The following is an 18,478-nucleotide window of genomic DNA, read 5'->3' on the forward strand; positions in this document are numbered from 1 at the left end:
CTAGGTTGATCATAACTTTCCTTACAAGGCGTAAGCGTCTTTTAATTTCATGGCTGCAGTCACCATCTGCAGTGATTTTGGGAGCCCCCAAAAGTAAAGTCTGACACTGTTTCCACTGTTTCCCCATCTATTTGACGTGAAGTGATGGGACCGGATGCCATGATCTTAGTTTTCTGAATGTTGAGCTTTAAACCAACTTTTTCACTCTCCTCTTCCAGTTTTATCAGGAGGCTCTTTAGTTCTTCACTTACTGCCTTAAGAGTGATGTCATCTGCGTATCTGAGGTTGTTGATATTTCTCCTGGCAATCTTGATTCCAGCTTGTGCTTATCCGGCCCAGCGTTTTTCATGATGTACTCGGCATGTAAGTTAAATAAGCAGGGTGACAATATACAGCCTTGACGTACTCCTTACCCAATGTGGAACCAGTCTGTTGTTCCATGTCCAGTTCTAACTGTTGCTTCTAGAACTGCATACAGATTTCTCAAGAGGCAGTTCAGGTGGTCTGTTATTCCCATCTCTTTCAGAATTTTCCACAACCTGTTGTGATCTACACAGTCAAAGGCTTTGGCATAGTCGATAAAGCAGAAATAGATGTTTTTCTGGAACTCTCTTGCTTTTTCAATGATCCAGCGAATGTTGGCAATTTAATCTCTGGTTCCTCTGCCTTTTCTAAAACCAACGTGAACATCTGGAAGTTCACAGTTCACATGTCGCTGAAGCCTGGCTTGGAGAGTTTTGAGCATTACTTTACTAGTGTGTGAGATGAGTGCAATTGTGCAGTAGTTTGAGCATTCTTTGGCATTGCCTTTCTTTGGGACTGACCTTTTCCAGTCCTGTGACCACTGCTGAGTTTTCCAAATTTGCTGGCATATTGAGTGCAGCACTTTCACAGCATCATCTTTTAGGATTTGAAATAGCTCAACTGGAACTCCATCATGTCCACTACCTTTGTTCATAGTGATGCTTCCTAAGGCCCACTTGACTTCATTGATTTCAGGATGTCTGGCTCTAGGTGAGTGATCAAACCATCGTGATTATCTGGGGCATAAAGATCTTTTTTGTACAGTCTTCTGTGTATTCTTGCCACCTCTTTAATATCTTCTGCTTCTCTTAGGTTCACACCATTTCTGTCCCTTATTGAGCCCATCTTTGCATGAAATGTTCCCTTTTTATCTCTGATTTTCTTGAAGGGATCTCTAGTATTTCCCATTCTATTGTTTTCCTCTATTTCTTTGTATTGATCACTGAGGAAGGCTTTCTTACATCTTGCTATTCTTTGAACTCTGCATTCAAATGCATATATCTTTCTTTTTCCCCTTTGCTTTTTGCTTCTCTTCTTTTCACAGCTATTTGTAAGCCCTCCTCAGACAGCCATTTTGCTCTTTTGCATCTCTTTTTCTTAGGAATGGCCTTGATCCCTGTCTCCTGTACAATGTCATGAACCTCCGTCCATAGTTCATCAGGCACTCTGTCAGATCTAGTCCCTTAAGTCTATTTCTCACTTCCATTGTATAATCATAAGGGATTTGAATTAGGTCTTACCTGAATGCTCTAGTGGTTTTCCCCACTTTCTTCAATTTAAGTCTGAATTTGGCAGTAAGGAGTTCATGATCTGAGCCACATTCAGCTCCCGGTCTTGTTTTTGCTAACTGTATACAGCTTCTCTATCTTTGGCTGCAAAGACTATAATCAATCTGATTTCGGTATTCACCATCTGGTGATGTCCATGTGTAGAGTCTTTTCTTGTGTTGTTGGAAGAGGGTGTTTGCTATGACCAGTGTGTTCTCTTGGCAAAACTTATTAGCCTTTGCCCTGCTTCATTCCGTGCTCCAAGGCCAAATTTGCCAGTTACCCCAGGTGTTTCTAGACTTCCTACTTTTGCATACCAGTCTTGTATAATGAAAAGGACATCTTTTTTGGGTGCTAGTTCTAAAAGGTCTTGTAGGTCTTCATAGAGCCGTTCAGCTTCAGCTTCTTCAGCATTAGAAGAAGGGCATAGACTTGGATTACCATGGTATTGAATGGTTTGCCTTGAAAACGAACAGACATCATTCTGTCATTTTTGAGATTGCATCCAAGTACTGCATTTCAGACTCTTTTGTTGACTGTGATGGCTACTCCATTCCTTCTACAGGATTCTTGCCCACAGTAGTAGGTATAATGGTCATCTGAATTAAATTCATCCATTCCAGTCCATTTTAGTTCGTGGATTCCTAAAATGTCAATATTCATTCCTGCCATCTCCTGTTTGACCACTTCCAATTTGCTTTGATTCATGGACCTAACATTGCAGGTTCGTATGCAATATTGCTCTTTACAGCATTGGACCTTGCTTCTATCACCAGTCACATCCACAACTGGGTATTGGTTTTGCTTTGGCTCCATGCCTTCATTCCTTCTGGAGTTATTTCTCACTGATCTCCAGTAGCATATTGGGCACCTACCGACCTGGGGAGTTCCATCTTTCAGTGTCCTATCTTTTTGCCTTTTCATACTGTTCATGGGGTTCTCAAGGCAAGAATACTGAAGTGGTTTGCCATTCCCTTCTCCTGTGGACCACATTTTGTCAGAACTCTCCACCATTACCCTTCTGTCTTGAGTGGCCCTACACTGCATGGCTTAGTTTCATTGAGTTAGACAAGACTGTGTGGCCCATGTGATTAGATTGGTTAGTTTTCTAATAATCCTTACCCACCATAAAGCACACACATATAAACTCAGGTGGTGCTAGTGGTAAAGAACCTGGCTGTCAACACAGGAGACATAAAATACATGGGTTTGATATCTGGGTCAGGAAGATCCCCTGAAGGAGAGCATGGCAGCCCACTCCAGCTTTCTTGTCTGAAGAATCCCATGGACAGAGGAGCCTGGAGGGCTACAGTCCGTAGGGTCGCAAAAAATCGGACACAGCTGAAGTGACTTAGCATGTGAGCACATAAACAAAAAAATAAATAACATTCCAATTATCTAAATAACCTTTTAGTATTTCATAATTTCTCTCTTTATACTGATTATACTAAAATATAAATCAACATCTCGGCAGGTGCTCTCTGTGCTTGGAAGGAAAACCCTATTTTTTTGTGTCACAGGCTTTATTAATCACCAAATGAAATGATCGGAAAACCATCAGCAACAACTTGAGATCTGAAGACTTCATGGTTTAACACAGACATAACTTTTTAAAAAAGATTACTTTAACTCTGCTGAATTAAAGTTCTGAGTAGGGGATGAGAAAAGAGTGATTATTGAGCCCCTATAATCATGATTTTTACGTGTGTTATTTCAGTTAGTCTTATGAACTCTAATACAGTAAAAGTATCATTACTCAGTATATATGTCAGGTATTATGGTAAGGGAATTACATTTTTTCTGTTGTTTAATCTTCACAGTTACCTTATAATGTAAATACTATTCTTATATTAAAAATGAGAGAACTGCTAAAAATTAAATCATTTGTCTAAGATTTTCAGATTTACAAAATTGTAAAATGAGAAATAAAATTTAGATTTAATTCACTACAAATACCTTGTCCTTTCGTTATTAATGTTTTTTTTTGAAACTCAAAAACATTTTTGCTGTTGTGTATGAAATGCACATCAAGAGAGGACTCTGGGATGCCTGCCATTTTCAGTTTCACGATGTTCATGGTAGTTGCTAAACATGTAATTGTTCACTTTGTGAAAGTTTCTTTAGGTATTCACTTAGCACTTTTGAGGTTTTCTGTATTTATATTTTATGTGATAAAACATGTACTTAAAAAAATTCATGGAGAATAGAAAATGTGAAAGACATGGGGGAGAACAAATCACTGGTAAGCTCACACTCAAAAATTAACAATTTCAGGAGTTGATTCAGTGCAGGATGGGAAGTGATGAGATTCACGGTCCTTATTTTCTTAAAGCAACATAGGACAAAAAACTCTAAAGGAAGTTCTTTTTAAATTAATGTGGTTGTTGTTGTTGAATTAGAAAAGAAATATTACCAGATATTTTTGGGGAAAGAGAAAAGTAAATTTCTTTGGAATTCCACCTTAATATAACCACTCATAATATTTTGATGTAACATTTTAGACCATAATGTTTTGTAACATTATAGATCATAAATACTATTTTATGTGTAAATAAAGGCCTTTAAAACATTATAATAAGATTAAACTGGGCTTCTCTTGTGGCTCATCTGGTAAAGAATCCGCCTGCAATGTGGGAGACCTGGGTTTGATCCCTGGGTTGGGAAGATCCCCTGGAGAAGGGAAAGGCTACCCACTCCAATATTCTGGTCTGGAGAATTCCGTGGACTGTATAGTCTGTGGGGTCGCAAAGAGTCGGACACGACTGAGCGACTTTCACTTCACTAAGGTTAAACTAAGAATTAAAGCAGTGCTGTTGTATATATATGATAGTTCAAGTTATCTTGAATTCTTTTTCACCTTTTGACCCTTCTCATCCATTTCTCCTACCACTCACTTCTAGCAACCATGGATCTGTTCTTTGTATCTATGAGATTGTTTTTTTTTTGGGGGGGTGGGGTGGGGTGTGTGGGTGTGGGTGTGTGTGTTTTAAATAGATTTCCTGGAGAAGGAAATGGCAACCCACTCTGGTATTCTTGCCTGGGAAATATCATGGAAAGAGGAGCCTGGTGGGCTACAGTCCATGAGGCTGCAACAATTGGACATGACTGAGCAACTAAACCATTATATATATATATATATATGTATATGTATATATGAGAGATCACATCATCATCTTTCTCTGTCTGACTTACTTCACTTAGTATTATGCCCTTGAGGTCTATTCATGTTGTTGCAAATGGCAAGATTTCATTTTTTATGGCTGAATCATACTCCATTGCACTACATATTATTTATCTATTCATCCATTGATGGACAGTTTAGGTTGTTTCCGTGTTGTGGGCATTGTAAGTAATGCTGTAATCAACATGGGAATGCAGATATCTCTTTGAGAAAGTGATTTCATTTCCTTCAGATAAATACCTAGAAGTGGAATTGTATTATATAGTAGTTTTAATGTTTTGAGGAAGCTCCATATTGTTTTCCATAGTGACTGGAGCAATTTATATACCCATCAATAGTTGCTTTTTCTTCACGTCCTTCCCAATACTTATTTCTTGTCCTTATGATTATAGCCATAGGTGTGAGGTGATAATGCATTATGGTTTTTATTTGCATTTCCCTGATGAGTAAGGTTATTGAGCATATTTTCATGTGTCTGTTGGCCATGTATATGTCTTCTTTGGGAAAATGTCTATTCACATCTTCTCACTTTCAAATCTGATTGTTTTTTACTGTTGAGTTGTATAAGTTCTTTGTGTATTTTGGATACTAAGCCCTTATCAGATATACGATTTACAAATATTTCCTTCCATTTAGTACCAGACTTTTAATTTTGTTGATAATTTCCTTTGCTGTGCAGAAGCTTTTTCCTTTGATATAGTCCCACTTGTTGATTTTGCTTTACTTGCTTTTACTTTTGCTGGCAGATTTAAAAAATCATCACCAAGAACTATATTAAGGAACTCATCACCTGTGTTTTCAGGTATTCTGTTCAAGTCTTTAATTGACTTTGAGCTAATTTTTGTAATATATGATATAAATTAGTGGCCCAGTTTCACTCTTCTGCATGTGGCTGTACAGTTTTCCCACCACTATTAATCAAGAGACAAACTTCCCCCATTATGTATTCTTGACTCCTTTGTTATAAGTTAGTTGATCATGTATATATGGGTTTATTTCTAGGCTCTCTATTTTATTGATTGATGTGTGTATTTATGCCAGTACCATACTAGTATAATTACTATAGTTTTGTAATAGAGTTTGAAATCAGGGAGCATAATGCTTCTAGCTTTGTTCTTCTTGGGATTCCTTTGGCTATTTAAGGTCCTTTGTGGCGTCATACAAATTTTAGGAAAATTTGTTCTATTTTTGTGAAAAATGACACTAGAATTTTGATAGGGATTGCCTTGAATCTGTAGATTGCTTTGGATAGTTTTTAACAATATTAGTTCTTCCAATTCATGAGCATGGAATATCTTTCCATTTATTCATGTGATCTTCAGTGTCTTTCCATTATTAATGTCTTATAGTTTTCAATGTACAGGTCTTGCACTTCCTTGGTTAAATTTATTCCTAGTATTTTATTCTTTTTGATGCAAGTGTGAATGGGATTCCTTTCTTAATTTCTCTTTTTGATAGTTCATTGTTGGCATATAGAAATACAACCAATTTTTGTATATTTATTTAACCTGCAACAAAATGAATTTGTTTATTGTTACTGTACTAACTTTTTTGATGAAGTCTTTAGGGTTTTCTGCGACTTAGCAGCAGCAGTGAGTGAATAAGCATAAGCTTGCATCTGCAAATAGTGACAGTTTTCCTTCTTCCTTTACAACTTGGATGAATTTTATTTCTTTTTCTCACCAAACTGCTCTGGCTAGCACCTCCAACACTATGTAAAATAAAAGTAGCAACAGTGATCATCCTTGTCTCGTTCCTGATCTTAGAGGAATGCTTTTAACTTTTCACCATTAGTATGATGTTAGCTGTGGGTTTGTCATAAGTGGCTTTCATTATGTTGAGGTATATTCTCTCAATACCTGCTTTGTTGAGAGCTTTTATTATAAATGGATCATATATTTTATCAAATGCTTTTTCTGCATCTATTGAGATGATCATACAGTTTTTTTCCTTCATTTTGTTAATGTGATGTACTCACTTGAGCACTGTAAATGATTCTTTTTAATGTATTATTAACTTTGATTTGCTAACATTTGTTGAGGAGTATTTGTACCTATGTTCATCAGGGATACTTGCCCATAATTTTCTTTTTTGTGTGTGGCATTCCTGTCTGGGTTTGGCATCAGAATAATGCTAGCCTCATAAAATGAGTTTGGAAGAGTTCCTGCCTCTTCAGTTTTTTGGAAGAGTTTGAGAAGAATTGGTATTAATTATTTTTTGAATATTTGTTAGAATTCACCAGTGAAGTGGGACTTCCAGTGCAGGGGCTACAGGTTCTATCCCTGGTTGGAGAACTAAGATCCCACATGCTGTGTGGCCTGGCAAAAGAAAAAAAACCAAAAACCAAACAAAAAACATCAGGGAAGCTCTCTGGTCCTGGACTTTTATTAGGAGATTTTTTGATTACTGATTCACTGTCCTTACTATTAAGAGTAATCGCTTGTTTCAGATTTTCTGTTTCATCCTGATTCAGTCTTAATACCTTGTATGTTTTAGGAAAGTGTCCATTTCTTCTAGGTTGTACAACTTGTTGACACATAATTGTTTCATTTCTGATTTTATTGAGTCTTCTCTCCTCTCTTTTCTTCTTGGTGAATCTAAAGGTGTTATGGATTCTTAAACAGCTAGCATTAAATGTAATCATGTTTTATAGTATGTTATAAATTTATTTAAAGGAATTGTCAGACATATCTTTTATTAGAGGGGGGGAAAGCTTTTAACATTCAAAATCTGTAAGATTACTTAAATCCTGCAGATGAAAAAATATGCCATTGTTGCGTTACTGTCCCCTTGATAACTCTTGATAGATCTGATAAGGAGGCGACCTGTTAATGGAAGGATTAAAGAACTAGCAATCAAGAATTCTGGTTTCTAGTTCTGACTGTGCCACTCACTCAAAGCCTCACTGTGAACAAGTTCGACTTCTTTGGACTTCAGTTTCCTAAACTGTTAAATGAAAGGATTGGGCAGTATCTCAAAAGACACTTACAGCTAAAACAACTTATGACCCAGGGAATTTGGCCAGGCTTGGATCAAATTTTATTCCAATAAAGGACGAATTCATAATACAGAAACATTCTGTAACTGGAAGAAGACAGCTAGCCATCTATTTGCTACCAGCGCAGATACAATGTGTTTCCTGTCCTTTCCACAAGCAGCAATGGGAAGAGGGGGAGGGGGAGCACAGGAAAAGGATGTCCTTCCCAGACTTGTCACTCACCGGCCTGTATCTTTACTTTTGTCATGGCTTATTATCTCAGAACTCCATCCCACAAAAGAACTACAAATGACTTGCTAAGGGGACAAAATAAGTGTTTCATTTAATCTTCATTTGTTAATATTTTTTTCAGGTGCCTTCCTTTATCATTGTAGTGTGAATTTATAGTGGCATAATTTCAAGGACTTGAGAGAAGGGTAACAATTAGACACACTTGAAACGACTTTGGTGTGTCTTTCATAGGGTAACAATAACGCGAGTTTGCAAGTGAACCATGGAAGAAACCGCGAACCGGACAAGTAAGTGAAAAGGGAGAAGGGTCTGAATACCTAAGATAGCGCTAGGGCGAAGAAAGGGACTTTGTTCTTTCAGGTAGTTTCAGGCACTGCGAGAATTGATTGTACTTGACAGGAATTGTGTCATGTATTCCCAGCGACAGCACTTGAGTCAAACATTGAAATGAGTATAAACTGCTCGGGAATGAGGAAAAAAAGAGATCGAAATGACAGAGCTTTGGATATCCAAAACTTTTTACAGGATTTACTGCAAGATTAACTACAAAGGGAAAAGGACTTCAGCGGAGTAGTGTTTCAAATGAGGTGTCAACCAACCAGAATTTGGAAGCAGCAGGAAGTTGCTGTGCAGAGTTCTGTAGAGATGATCAGTTTCTTCTCCGTGAGAATTGATCAGGCAACAGGTCTGATTGAACCCTAAGCGAAAAAGAAAGGCAGGAACGACAGCCATACGGAAATGGACAGAACTGAGGCGTGTCTAGGGTCAGAGAATCACCGAAGTCAGAGCAGAAGGGTTCTAGAGTGGTGGCTGGAGAACCCCGGTGACGGGGTTGGACTGGCGAAGCTTGCTTTGAGCTTGTTTCTTATCAGAACTCCAGGAAGCTCCAAAAGATGTGCAGCTCGCGCTATCATTTCAACGCGCTAACTTCCGTGTGTGTGCAACAGCGAGCGCCACCCAAGAACTTCCGCGTGTGAGGGAGCCCAGAGTACCGCCCGCGGGCGCCCAGCCCCTCAGGGAGGAAACCCGCGCTCTCCGCAAGGGGGCGGCCCCCACCGCCGCGGGAAGGGGCGGGGCTGTGGGCGGGGCCGCGCTCGCGCCCCGTCCGAACGCAGCCCCACAGGCCGCCCGCGCAGCGCTCGCCGGCGCCCCGCCCCGCGACTACATTTCCCAGCAAGCCCCGGGCCGCCCGCGCGCCGCAGTTGACCCATTTCCCGGCCCGTCCCGGGCTCGGCCGGCCCCCGCGCCCAGGCGGCTGCTCCCTGCTGACTGGGGTGTGGGCGGGGAGCGGCGGAGGGAGGAGGAGGCGCTGCTGGCCGCCGCCGTTGCCTCCGCTCCTGGGCAGCTTCCCCGGTTCCTGCGGCCGCCATGGACGAGCAAGCGGGTCCCGGCGTCTTCTTCAGCAACAACCACCCGGCCGCCGGTGGTGCCAAGGGTCTCGGGCCTCTGGCGGAGGCTGCCGCGGCCGGCGACGGGGCGGCTGCGGCGGGGGCGGCCCGAGCCCAGTACAGCCTCCCGGGGATCCTGCACTTCCTGCAGCATGAGTGGGCCCGCTTCGAGGTCGAGAGAGCCCAGTGGGAAGTGGAGCGGGCGGAGCTGCAGGTAAAGACCCTCCCGGCCTGGCCCTCTTCATCCCGCCTCTTCGCTCCCTTCCGCCCCGCCCCGGACCCTTCCCCCTCCCCTGCTTAGCCGCCGCTCGTCCCCTCCCCCTTTGCTCCCGCCCGTCCCACCCCGAACCTCGTCCCCCTCCTCCCTTCGCCTGTGCCCGTCGCAGACCCCACTTCCTCGCCGCGGGTTCCCTCTCTCGCCCCGGTTTCGTTGTTTACCTTCCTCGCACCTTTTCATCTGCTCCTTTCCACCCTCAACTCTCAGGTTCATTTCAGCTCTCTTGCCATTCCACATCTTAGATGTTCCCTTCAGTTTGGGCTTAGAGTAGTTTTGCGAGATAAGCAAACATCCCCTGTCCTGGTGAGTCCCATCCTGGGTCTAGAGATGGTCCCCGTAAAAGGTGTTGACAGTTGGCGCCTCTCTGTAAGGAAGGTGACCAAAGAAGACAACCAGAAATTGTGTCCGTGAGGCCTTGACTTTAAGCAAGAAGCTGCTGTTGGGCCAGAGTGTTACTAGGAGTATCAGCTCGCTTTTTATAAATGAAAATGTTTCTTCCCTTCCTTCTCCCTCGCCCCCTCCGGCGTTTCTCTTAGGTATTTCAGATTCCTGGATTTTGAATGAAGTACCTAGATGAGCCCTGCCAGATGATGGTTCAGAGATGATTTCCCCTTCCCAGAATCTAAAGCTTCCCACGGGTTAATTTTCTGTTCAGGGTTTTGTGAGATTGACTTGTACTTTAACAGGAAACTAAAAGGAGCTTTAAAGTTGGTTACATTTCCTTGCATAATTTGCAAGATAAAGTGTATCCAGGGAGGAACTACTGTGGGCTCTTAGAAGGCTGAGAGTGAGACTGGTACTTTGCAGGCAGTTCTGAATTGGTAAGTAGGTTTCAGTGGCTGTTCTTAAAACTTCAAGGCATTCACCAGTTTCACAAAGAACTTAGAAAATTCTGAGTGGCTGTGCCTTTCTGTTTACTGGCTAATCTTGTATGCTTGTGAAATCTGAGTATAGGTTGGTGAAATACTTGAAGTTAAAATACTACCCACTATGCCACTGTTTTTGGTAGCATGTATTTTCTTTGGCACTTAAAAAAAAGAAAAGAAATAGAATCGTGTTAAATGGAATCATGTGCTGAAATAGACTGCTTTGGTGGAGTGGAAGTGGTTGTGGAAAGAGCAAGCAGAAAGGGTTATAATACAGGCTGTGTTTGCTGCCAGCTCTGTGACCTTGAGGAAATCCTTTAACAAACTCTCTGAACTTCAGTTTCATCCTATATTCAGCGTCTTTATTAAGTGCTAACACTGTGCCTGTAGGCTTGGGAGTTAACAAAACTGACAAAACCTCTGTTCTCATAGAGCTTATGTTTTAGTTGGGAGGCAGCAAATGCAGCTATATAGTATGCTGATCCATAGTGGCAACTGCTATGGGAAAAGTACACCAGGATACAAGAGTAAAGTGTGATCTCAGTCATGTCTGAGTCTTTGCGACCCCATGGACCGTAGCCCACCAGGCTCCTCTCTGTACATGGGATTTTCCAGACAGGAATACTGAAGTAGATTGCCATTTCCTCCTCCAGGGGATCTTCCCCACCCAGGGATCAAACCCCAGTCTCCTGAGTCTCCTGCATTGGCAGGGAGATGCTTTACCACTTAGCCATCTGGGAAAGCCCCTTAGAGTATGATGGGGCAGCTGTTTTAGATGGAGTGGTCAGGGAAGGCCTCTGAGAAGTTGAATGAAGTGAGGGTGTGATCTATAGTTTCTGAGATTCTGCTTATTTATACAGTTATATGTTTATATTCTTTGGCAACTTTTTCATTGATACCATTTTGTTACTTTAGTATCTAGTCTGTTGATATTTGTAATTTTTCTCATAATGAACCAGCAATGCATTCCATAAATGAGTTTGTGGATTTCAGACTTCAAGGAAGTATTAAAGGCAGGCTTTAACTTTAACCATTGTACAATTGTGGATAATGATTTTTGTATGTAGCTGCTTAAATTTTAACTTCTTATCCAGTTTAGAGAATGTAAGATAAGTCACACTAATTTGTTCAAAAACAAACAAAACAGTTCTTACCTTTCTACCTGGGAAGTCTGAAAATTTCCAACCTATCTTAACTTCTCTCCTTCCACCCCCATATTTATCTTTTAATTTCCCTGTAGCTGTAGTTATTCTTCAGTTGTGCCCTCTCTACCCCTGCCCCCCAGAATACACACACACACACACACACACACACACACTACTTAACTGGGTTATTTGTGGCAAATGTTAAACTTTGGGTAGATTTCCTATTGGTGCTCATCATATTAAGAATACTACATGTTCACTGAATCTTTTGGTTTGAGGTCCACTTAAATTAAACATCCATGGAGAAACGTCAGAAATGTGCCGTGACTTTTAAACAACAAGTATATTCTGTTGGAAGGAGAGAGTTTGTAGGAATCTGTGTCTTTTGATTGTCTTATTAGCGTAATTGAAAATATATTTTAAAAATCCTTTCTTTATATCAGAATCATTAAACTTGATTATATTCCTTTATTTTTCTTTTGCCTTTGAAATTTTTCTAGAAAAACAGTAGGAAATAAGAATTGAATGAATGATGATAATGAAATTTGGATTAGTTGGTATCCTCCTTTTATTTTTATATCTTTGCCTATGTCAGACTAATACCAGACTCAACAAAAATACCTTTAAGATTAGGTCTAATTGTCCCTTGAGGAACCTGTCAGTCCTGCTCTTTCAAGTTGCCAGGGCTGAGTTGTAAAAGGCAATCCAAGTTCTCATCTTCGCGGCCTGCCTGCATCACTTCCTCCCTCCTTCAGATCTGGGGAGTAAGGAACTGGTTAGCTTGTGCCAAAAATTTACTGGTCATTTTTTGCCCCTTTGCCCATGTTGATTAATATAAAATTCTCTTTTTACTTGTGGAAATCCCCCTCTTGCCTCACCACCACCACCATTCATAAGAAAGTATGTAATTCATGGGAAAAGAATGGTCAGGATTACTACTGAGCTTTATATTTGTGAAAGAAATTGGAGATAGAATATGAATCTAATATTTGAGAGAATTTTCTGTGTATGACACATTGTGTTCGATGATCTCAAAGACACATGCAGTCTAGTTGGAGTGATAGAACGAACAAAATGCAGTAGAATCAGAATTTATCATTTTGAGGGTTTAACTTTTCTTAGAATAGTGTAAGAGAGGAGAGGGAGCAGTGGATGAGAAGAGCAGGAAGAAAGGACTAATGAGGTAATGAGAATCTGAGACTCAGTATTTGAAAATTACTGATTTCTGGGAAAGAAGCATATAAGTAAAAAATAGTAATTATTGTGTCTATGTTTTGATGTTGTATGTGATAGGGGAGGTTCTGCTATCTACCTGGAAATGCTGAATTGCATGAAAAAGGTGATATGATTGAGTTTTAGGGCATGTGGTGTGGAGGCTCTGTGTGTGTGTCCTCAGTCACTCAGTCATGTCTGATTCTTTGCGACCCCCTGGACTGTAGCCTGCCAGGCTTCCCTGTCCATCACCAACTCCCGGAGCTTGCTCAAACTCATGTCCGTTGAGTTGGTCATGCCATCCAACCATCTCATCCTCTGTCGTCCCCTTCTCCTCCCACCTTCAATCTTTCCTAGCATCAGGGTCTTTTGAGTGAGTCAGTTCTTTCCATCAGGTGGTCAAATAAATAAATGAATACATTCATAAAATGTTTGATGGTAATAAGTGCCATGATAAAGTAGGGTAAGGAGAATATGGAGTGCTTGAGAGGGTAGAGTGAGGAAGAAAGGCTTTACTGATGAGGTGCTTAAAGCAAAGACCTGAAAGGGTGAAATCTGAGGAAGAATATTCTAATCAGGGGAACAGTAGGGGGAAGGGTAAATAAATGTTCAAGGAGTAATTAGGCAAGTGTGGCTGGAGTAGAGGAGGAGAATGGAAGAAATGATGTCAGAGGTATTGGGCCTTTCTCATTGTAAGCACTATATGTTTATACCAGCATGATGGGCAACTGTTGAAAGGGTCTGAACAGAAGAGTGACACCTTCTTCCAATGGAACCCTTTGCAAGGATCCAGAATAGACTGGGAGGGGAGACAGATCAGAAAGTCTAGTTAGAGTCTATTTTCATCCTCTAAGCCAGAGATGAACTAGAGTGATAGTGACCGGATAACATACTCACATGTGATACATACTTAAAATATAATAGATTCCAATACATTTTTGAAGGTAGGGCTAGCAAGATGTGTCGAAGGATAGGAAGTGAGATTTGAGGAAAAGGGGATTAAAAGTATGACTCAGCTTCATAGACTATTGTGAAGGTTTACTGAGCATTTAAATGGACAAAATAAACTCTTAAAACGACACTTTATTTTTTGTTATTATAACTGTTATTTACAATTACAATGAAAGACAACATGGCACAGACCTGGATTTAAATCTTTGCTTTAAGCTTTCTGTTTTCTTTCATGCTACATATATGTTTGCCATAATTCTGACCTCTCAGAAACTTAGTGTCTTCATGTGTTAAGGTGAGGCTGATAAACTACCTGATGAGAATTAAATGAGATGTTTAAAAATTTCTAGCAGAAGTCTGGTACATAAAGTGCTGAATAAATGAATGGTAGCAAGTATGTGATGTTAAGTTTGTACTTGTATGTATCTCCTTGTCCCCAGAGAAAAGCCGAATCTTCAGTTATAACTCTTCTAAGGCTAGAGCAAGTAAGTGCCATCCTGGGACCATGCAGTTTAGTACTTTGAGTCTGATGATGGTGCTCGGACATTTAAGGAAGAGTGAATTATTGCCTTCAGTGTCAGCCTCAAAATACTGACTGTACACTTGAAATGTACTTGCTTTTCTTAGTAATCCACTGTGTTTTGGAACTTAAATTTTTCTGAATATGTTTGTCTTAACCTTACATGACTTCTTGGATAACAAATTGTATACATTTACCAACCACTCTATAAAACTAATCTTTGATATCATTTGTCCCTTTAAATCACTTCTTTTAAACGTGGACCAGCTGAACCCCATTGTGGTATGGTATAATTTTGTAAACAGGTTCATTTTTCATTCTATTTATATTATTGATAACTTTATAATCTTTATATTTTGGAAAGATTACTGAGGTTTTACTCCTTTAAAACATATCTTACTATTTGTCACTTTAGTTCAGTGTGCTTCAACTTTAGGTGAAATCTTAGAAATTTTAAAAAATACTCATTTCCTGACCTGTAACCACCGCCCCCCCAGACCATTTAAATCAGAATCTTAAGAATCAGGGTCCATGCTATTAGTACTCTTTTGAGTTTCCTAGTTGTTCTAATATGCAGCAAGTATTGAGAACCACTGCTTTCGTTGTCCTTTTCTGTTTTTATGTATGTTATTTTTGTTCAGTCACTAAGTTGTTCAGACTCTATGGACTGCAGCATGCCAGGCCCCCTGTCCCTTACTCTCTCCTGGAGTTTGCCCAAGTTCATGTTTATGTATGTAGTTTGATGATTTCAACACTTGTGTTGATGTTCCAGATACAGATGGCTTTTTATAGAATTTAGGATGTAATTTCTGTTATGTTTCTATTATTCTTTTTGATGACATGTAGCATTTTATTTTTAGGCAGTAGCATATTATAGTTTGAATCACCTCTCTCTGAATAACTGATATAGTAGCTGGTATGGGACTTCCTTCATAGCTCAATTGGTAAAAAGAACTGACTGCAATGCAGGAGACCTGGCTTCAATTCCTGGGTTGGGAAGATCCCCTGGAGAAGGGAATGGCAGCCCACTCCAGTATTCTTGCCTGGAGAATCCCATGAACAGTGGAGTCTGGCAGGCTACTATGATATAGTAATCTTTGAGCTGGCATGAACTTTGGAAGCTGTCACCTACAACCATCTTTTACAGGTAAAGTGAGGCCCAGACAGGGGTACATGACAAGAAATGAAGTAGATTTCAAACAAGCTCCGTCACTTAAATCGCCAGGTACCTTTATGGTTATTTTTAAACTTTTCAAAAACATCTTCCTTGATCTTACACCCTTTGAAGGTAGAGTCACACTAATGTGACTTACTATTTTCCTTTTTATTTTGAAGCAATAGACATGGCAAATAGATGGGGAAACAGTGGTAGACTTTATTTTTTGGGCTCCAAGATCACTGCAGATGGTGACTGAAGCCATGAAATTAAAAGATGCTTACTCCTTGGAAGGAAAGTTATGGCCAACCTAGACAGCATATTAAAAAGCAGAGATATTACTTTGCCAACAAAGGTCCATCTAGTCAAGGGTGTGGTTTTTCCAGTGGTCATGTATGGATGTGAGAGTTGGACTATAAAGAAAGCTGAGCACCAAAGAATTGATGCATTTGAACTGGGGTTTTGGAGAAGACTCTTGAGAGTCCCTTGGACTGCAAGGAAATCCAACCAGTCCATCCTAAAGGAGATCAGTCCTGAGTGTTCATTGGAAGGACTGATGTTGAAGCTGAAACTCCAATAGGTTTGGCCACCTGATGCGACGAAGAGCTGACTCATTTGAAAAGACCCTGATGCTGGGAAAGATTGAAGGCAGGAGGAGAAGGGGACAACAGAGGATGAGATGGTTGGATGGTGTCACCGACTCAGTGGGCATGAATTTGAGTAAACTCTGGGAGTTGGTGGTGGACAGGAAGGCCAGGCATGCTGTGGTCCATGGGGTCACAAAGAGTCAGACACGAGTGAGCAACTGAACTGAACTGAATAGACATGGAGATTTTACTGTGTTCTGTATACTGTTTTCAAGCTTATTTTATTAGCTATATTCAAGATTTCCTGTTTACTTTGGTGTTCTGAAGTTTCATAATGTTGTATCAGAGTATAGATTTCTTTTTATTTTATTTGGGACTTTATTAAGCTTGACATCTTATTGGTTCTGCAGAATTCTCAGTCGTTATCTTTTTAGATTTCTCCTCTGTCTTATCCTCTTTTCCATTTCGGTCTCTGATTATATGTCTCTCAGCCTTCTTTATCTGCTTTAGTTTTTCCATATTTTTTATCACTACATGCATTATTCTGGATAGTTTATTCTGATTTATGAACCAGTCCATTGTGCATACGTGCTAAGTCACTTCAGTCATATCTGACTCTTTGCGACCCTATGTACTGTAGACCAGGCTCCCTCTAAAGTTGAAGCTACTCTTAAGATTATCCAGTGAGTTTGTAATTTTGGTTATTGTTGAAGTTTAGTTTTGGTTCCATTTGTAAGTCTTCTGCAAGAATCTGCCTGCATTTCAGGAGACCCAGGTTCGATCCCTGGGTCAAGAAGATCCCCTGGAGAACAGAATGGCTACCCACTCCAGTATTCTTGCTGGAGAATTCCATGGACAGAGGAGCCTCTGGTGGGCTATAGTCCATGAAGTTGCAAAAAGTCGGACACTACTGAGTGACTAACACATAAATCTGCTGCATCTCTTAGTAGTTTCCTGTTCCCTGCAGATATTTTTGAGGTTGCCTTTTACTCTTTAAACCGAATAAGTACAGTTATTTCAAAGTTGATGTCTCTCTGCTCCATATATGTGAGATTGCTTTTGCCAGTTCCTGCTCATGATGACTTGTTTCTTTGTATGCTTAGATATCTTTTTGCTGCTCACTGTCTTTGAGAAAGTATAAGACTAATCAGGTCTCAGATAAAGGTATCTCCTACAGAAAGTTTTTGCCTTTGTTTCTGGTAGTTTCTGCAGGCATTATATAGACTGAACCACTTTGAAATAAATTCCTTGCTTAAAGTTTTAGACCACCCAAGTAGTTGACACATACTTTGGTTGTGAAGTTTTGAGTGCCAGTGTACTGCTTCAGGCTTCTCTGGTGGCTCAGATGGTAAAGAATCAGCCTGCAGTGCAGGAGATCCAGGTTTGATCCCTGAGTTGGGAAGATCCCCTGGAGAAGGGAATGGTAACCCACTCCAGTAGTCTTGCCTGGAGAATTCCAAGCACAGAGGAGTCTGGCAGGCTGTGGTCCATGGGGTTGCAAAGAGTTGGACACGACTGAGCGACTATCACATCACATACTTCTGTGTCACCTTTGCCTTGAGAGTATAAACCCTTTCAGTTCAGTTCAGTTCAGTCGCTCAGTCGTGTCCGACTCTTTGCGACCCCGTGAATCACAGCACGCCAGGCCTCCCTGTCCATCACCAACTCCCGGAGTTCACTCAAACTCGCCTCCATCGAGTCGGTGATGCCATCCAGCCGTCTCATTCTCTGTCGTAGGATCTTATTAATAATGTGCCTATTATGAAACTGTTTACCTCAGATTGGGACTTGAATCCACGTGGCTGGGACTTGAACCCAGCCAAAACCACATACCTGGTTTCAGGACCTAATGAAGCTCAGGTTTTTGATGTCTCATAGCAGAAAGAATTCAGCGAGAGACAAAGTGATAGGTAAGAAGTGGGTTTATTCTGATTCAGAGAGAAGCACACTCCACAGACAGAGTGTGGGCCCTCGCAGAGGGTGAGTGGGGCTGTGAGATGTGGCATGGTTAGTTTTTATGGACTGGGTAATTTCATATGCTAATGAGTGGGGGAATTATTCCAGCTACTTTGAGGAGGGAGTGGAGATCTCCAGGAATTGGACCACCACCCACTCCTTGGTCTTTTGACAGTGCCTTGGAACTGTCATGTCTTTGCTTTTTAATATGCTGTCTAGATTGGTCATAACTTTCCTTCCAAGGAGTAAGCATCTTTTAATTTCATGGCTGCAATCAGCATCCGCAGTGATTTTGGAGCCCCAAAAAATAAAGTCTGACACTGTTTCCACTGTTTCCCCATCTATTTCCCATGAAGTGATGGGACCAGATGCCGTGATCTTCGTTTTCTGAATGTTGAGCTTCAAGCCAACTTTTTCACTCTCCTCTTTCACTTTCATC

The 18,478-nt window shown here is 40.7% G+C and overlaps 1 protein-coding gene across 3 annotated transcripts in view; it reads left to right on the forward strand.

The window, feature by feature from the left end:
• Positions 1 to 9,210: 9,210 nt before the first annotated feature.
• STRN (striatin) overlaps positions 9,211 to 18,478 on the forward strand; it is a 118,662-nt gene continuing 109,394 nt past the window's right edge. For all 3 annotated transcript variants that reach the window (XM_088841542.1, XM_055400859.2, XM_055400860.2), the window contains exon 1: positions 9,211 to 9,583. In XM_088841542.1, coding sequence (XP_088697668.1) covers positions 9,350 to 9,583 — 234 coding nt within the window. In that variant the 5' untranslated portion in view covers positions 9,211 to 9,349. The remainder of the gene's footprint in view (positions 9,584 to 18,478) is intronic.

This window comes from Moschus berezovskii, chromosome 11 (assembly GCF_049115385.1).
Source record: "Moschus berezovskii isolate FMDL1 chromosome 11, NW_MosBer_1.0, whole genome shotgun sequence".
In the NCBI taxonomy this organism is placed as follows: Eukaryota; Metazoa; Chordata; class Mammalia; order Artiodactyla; family Moschidae; genus Moschus; species Moschus berezovskii.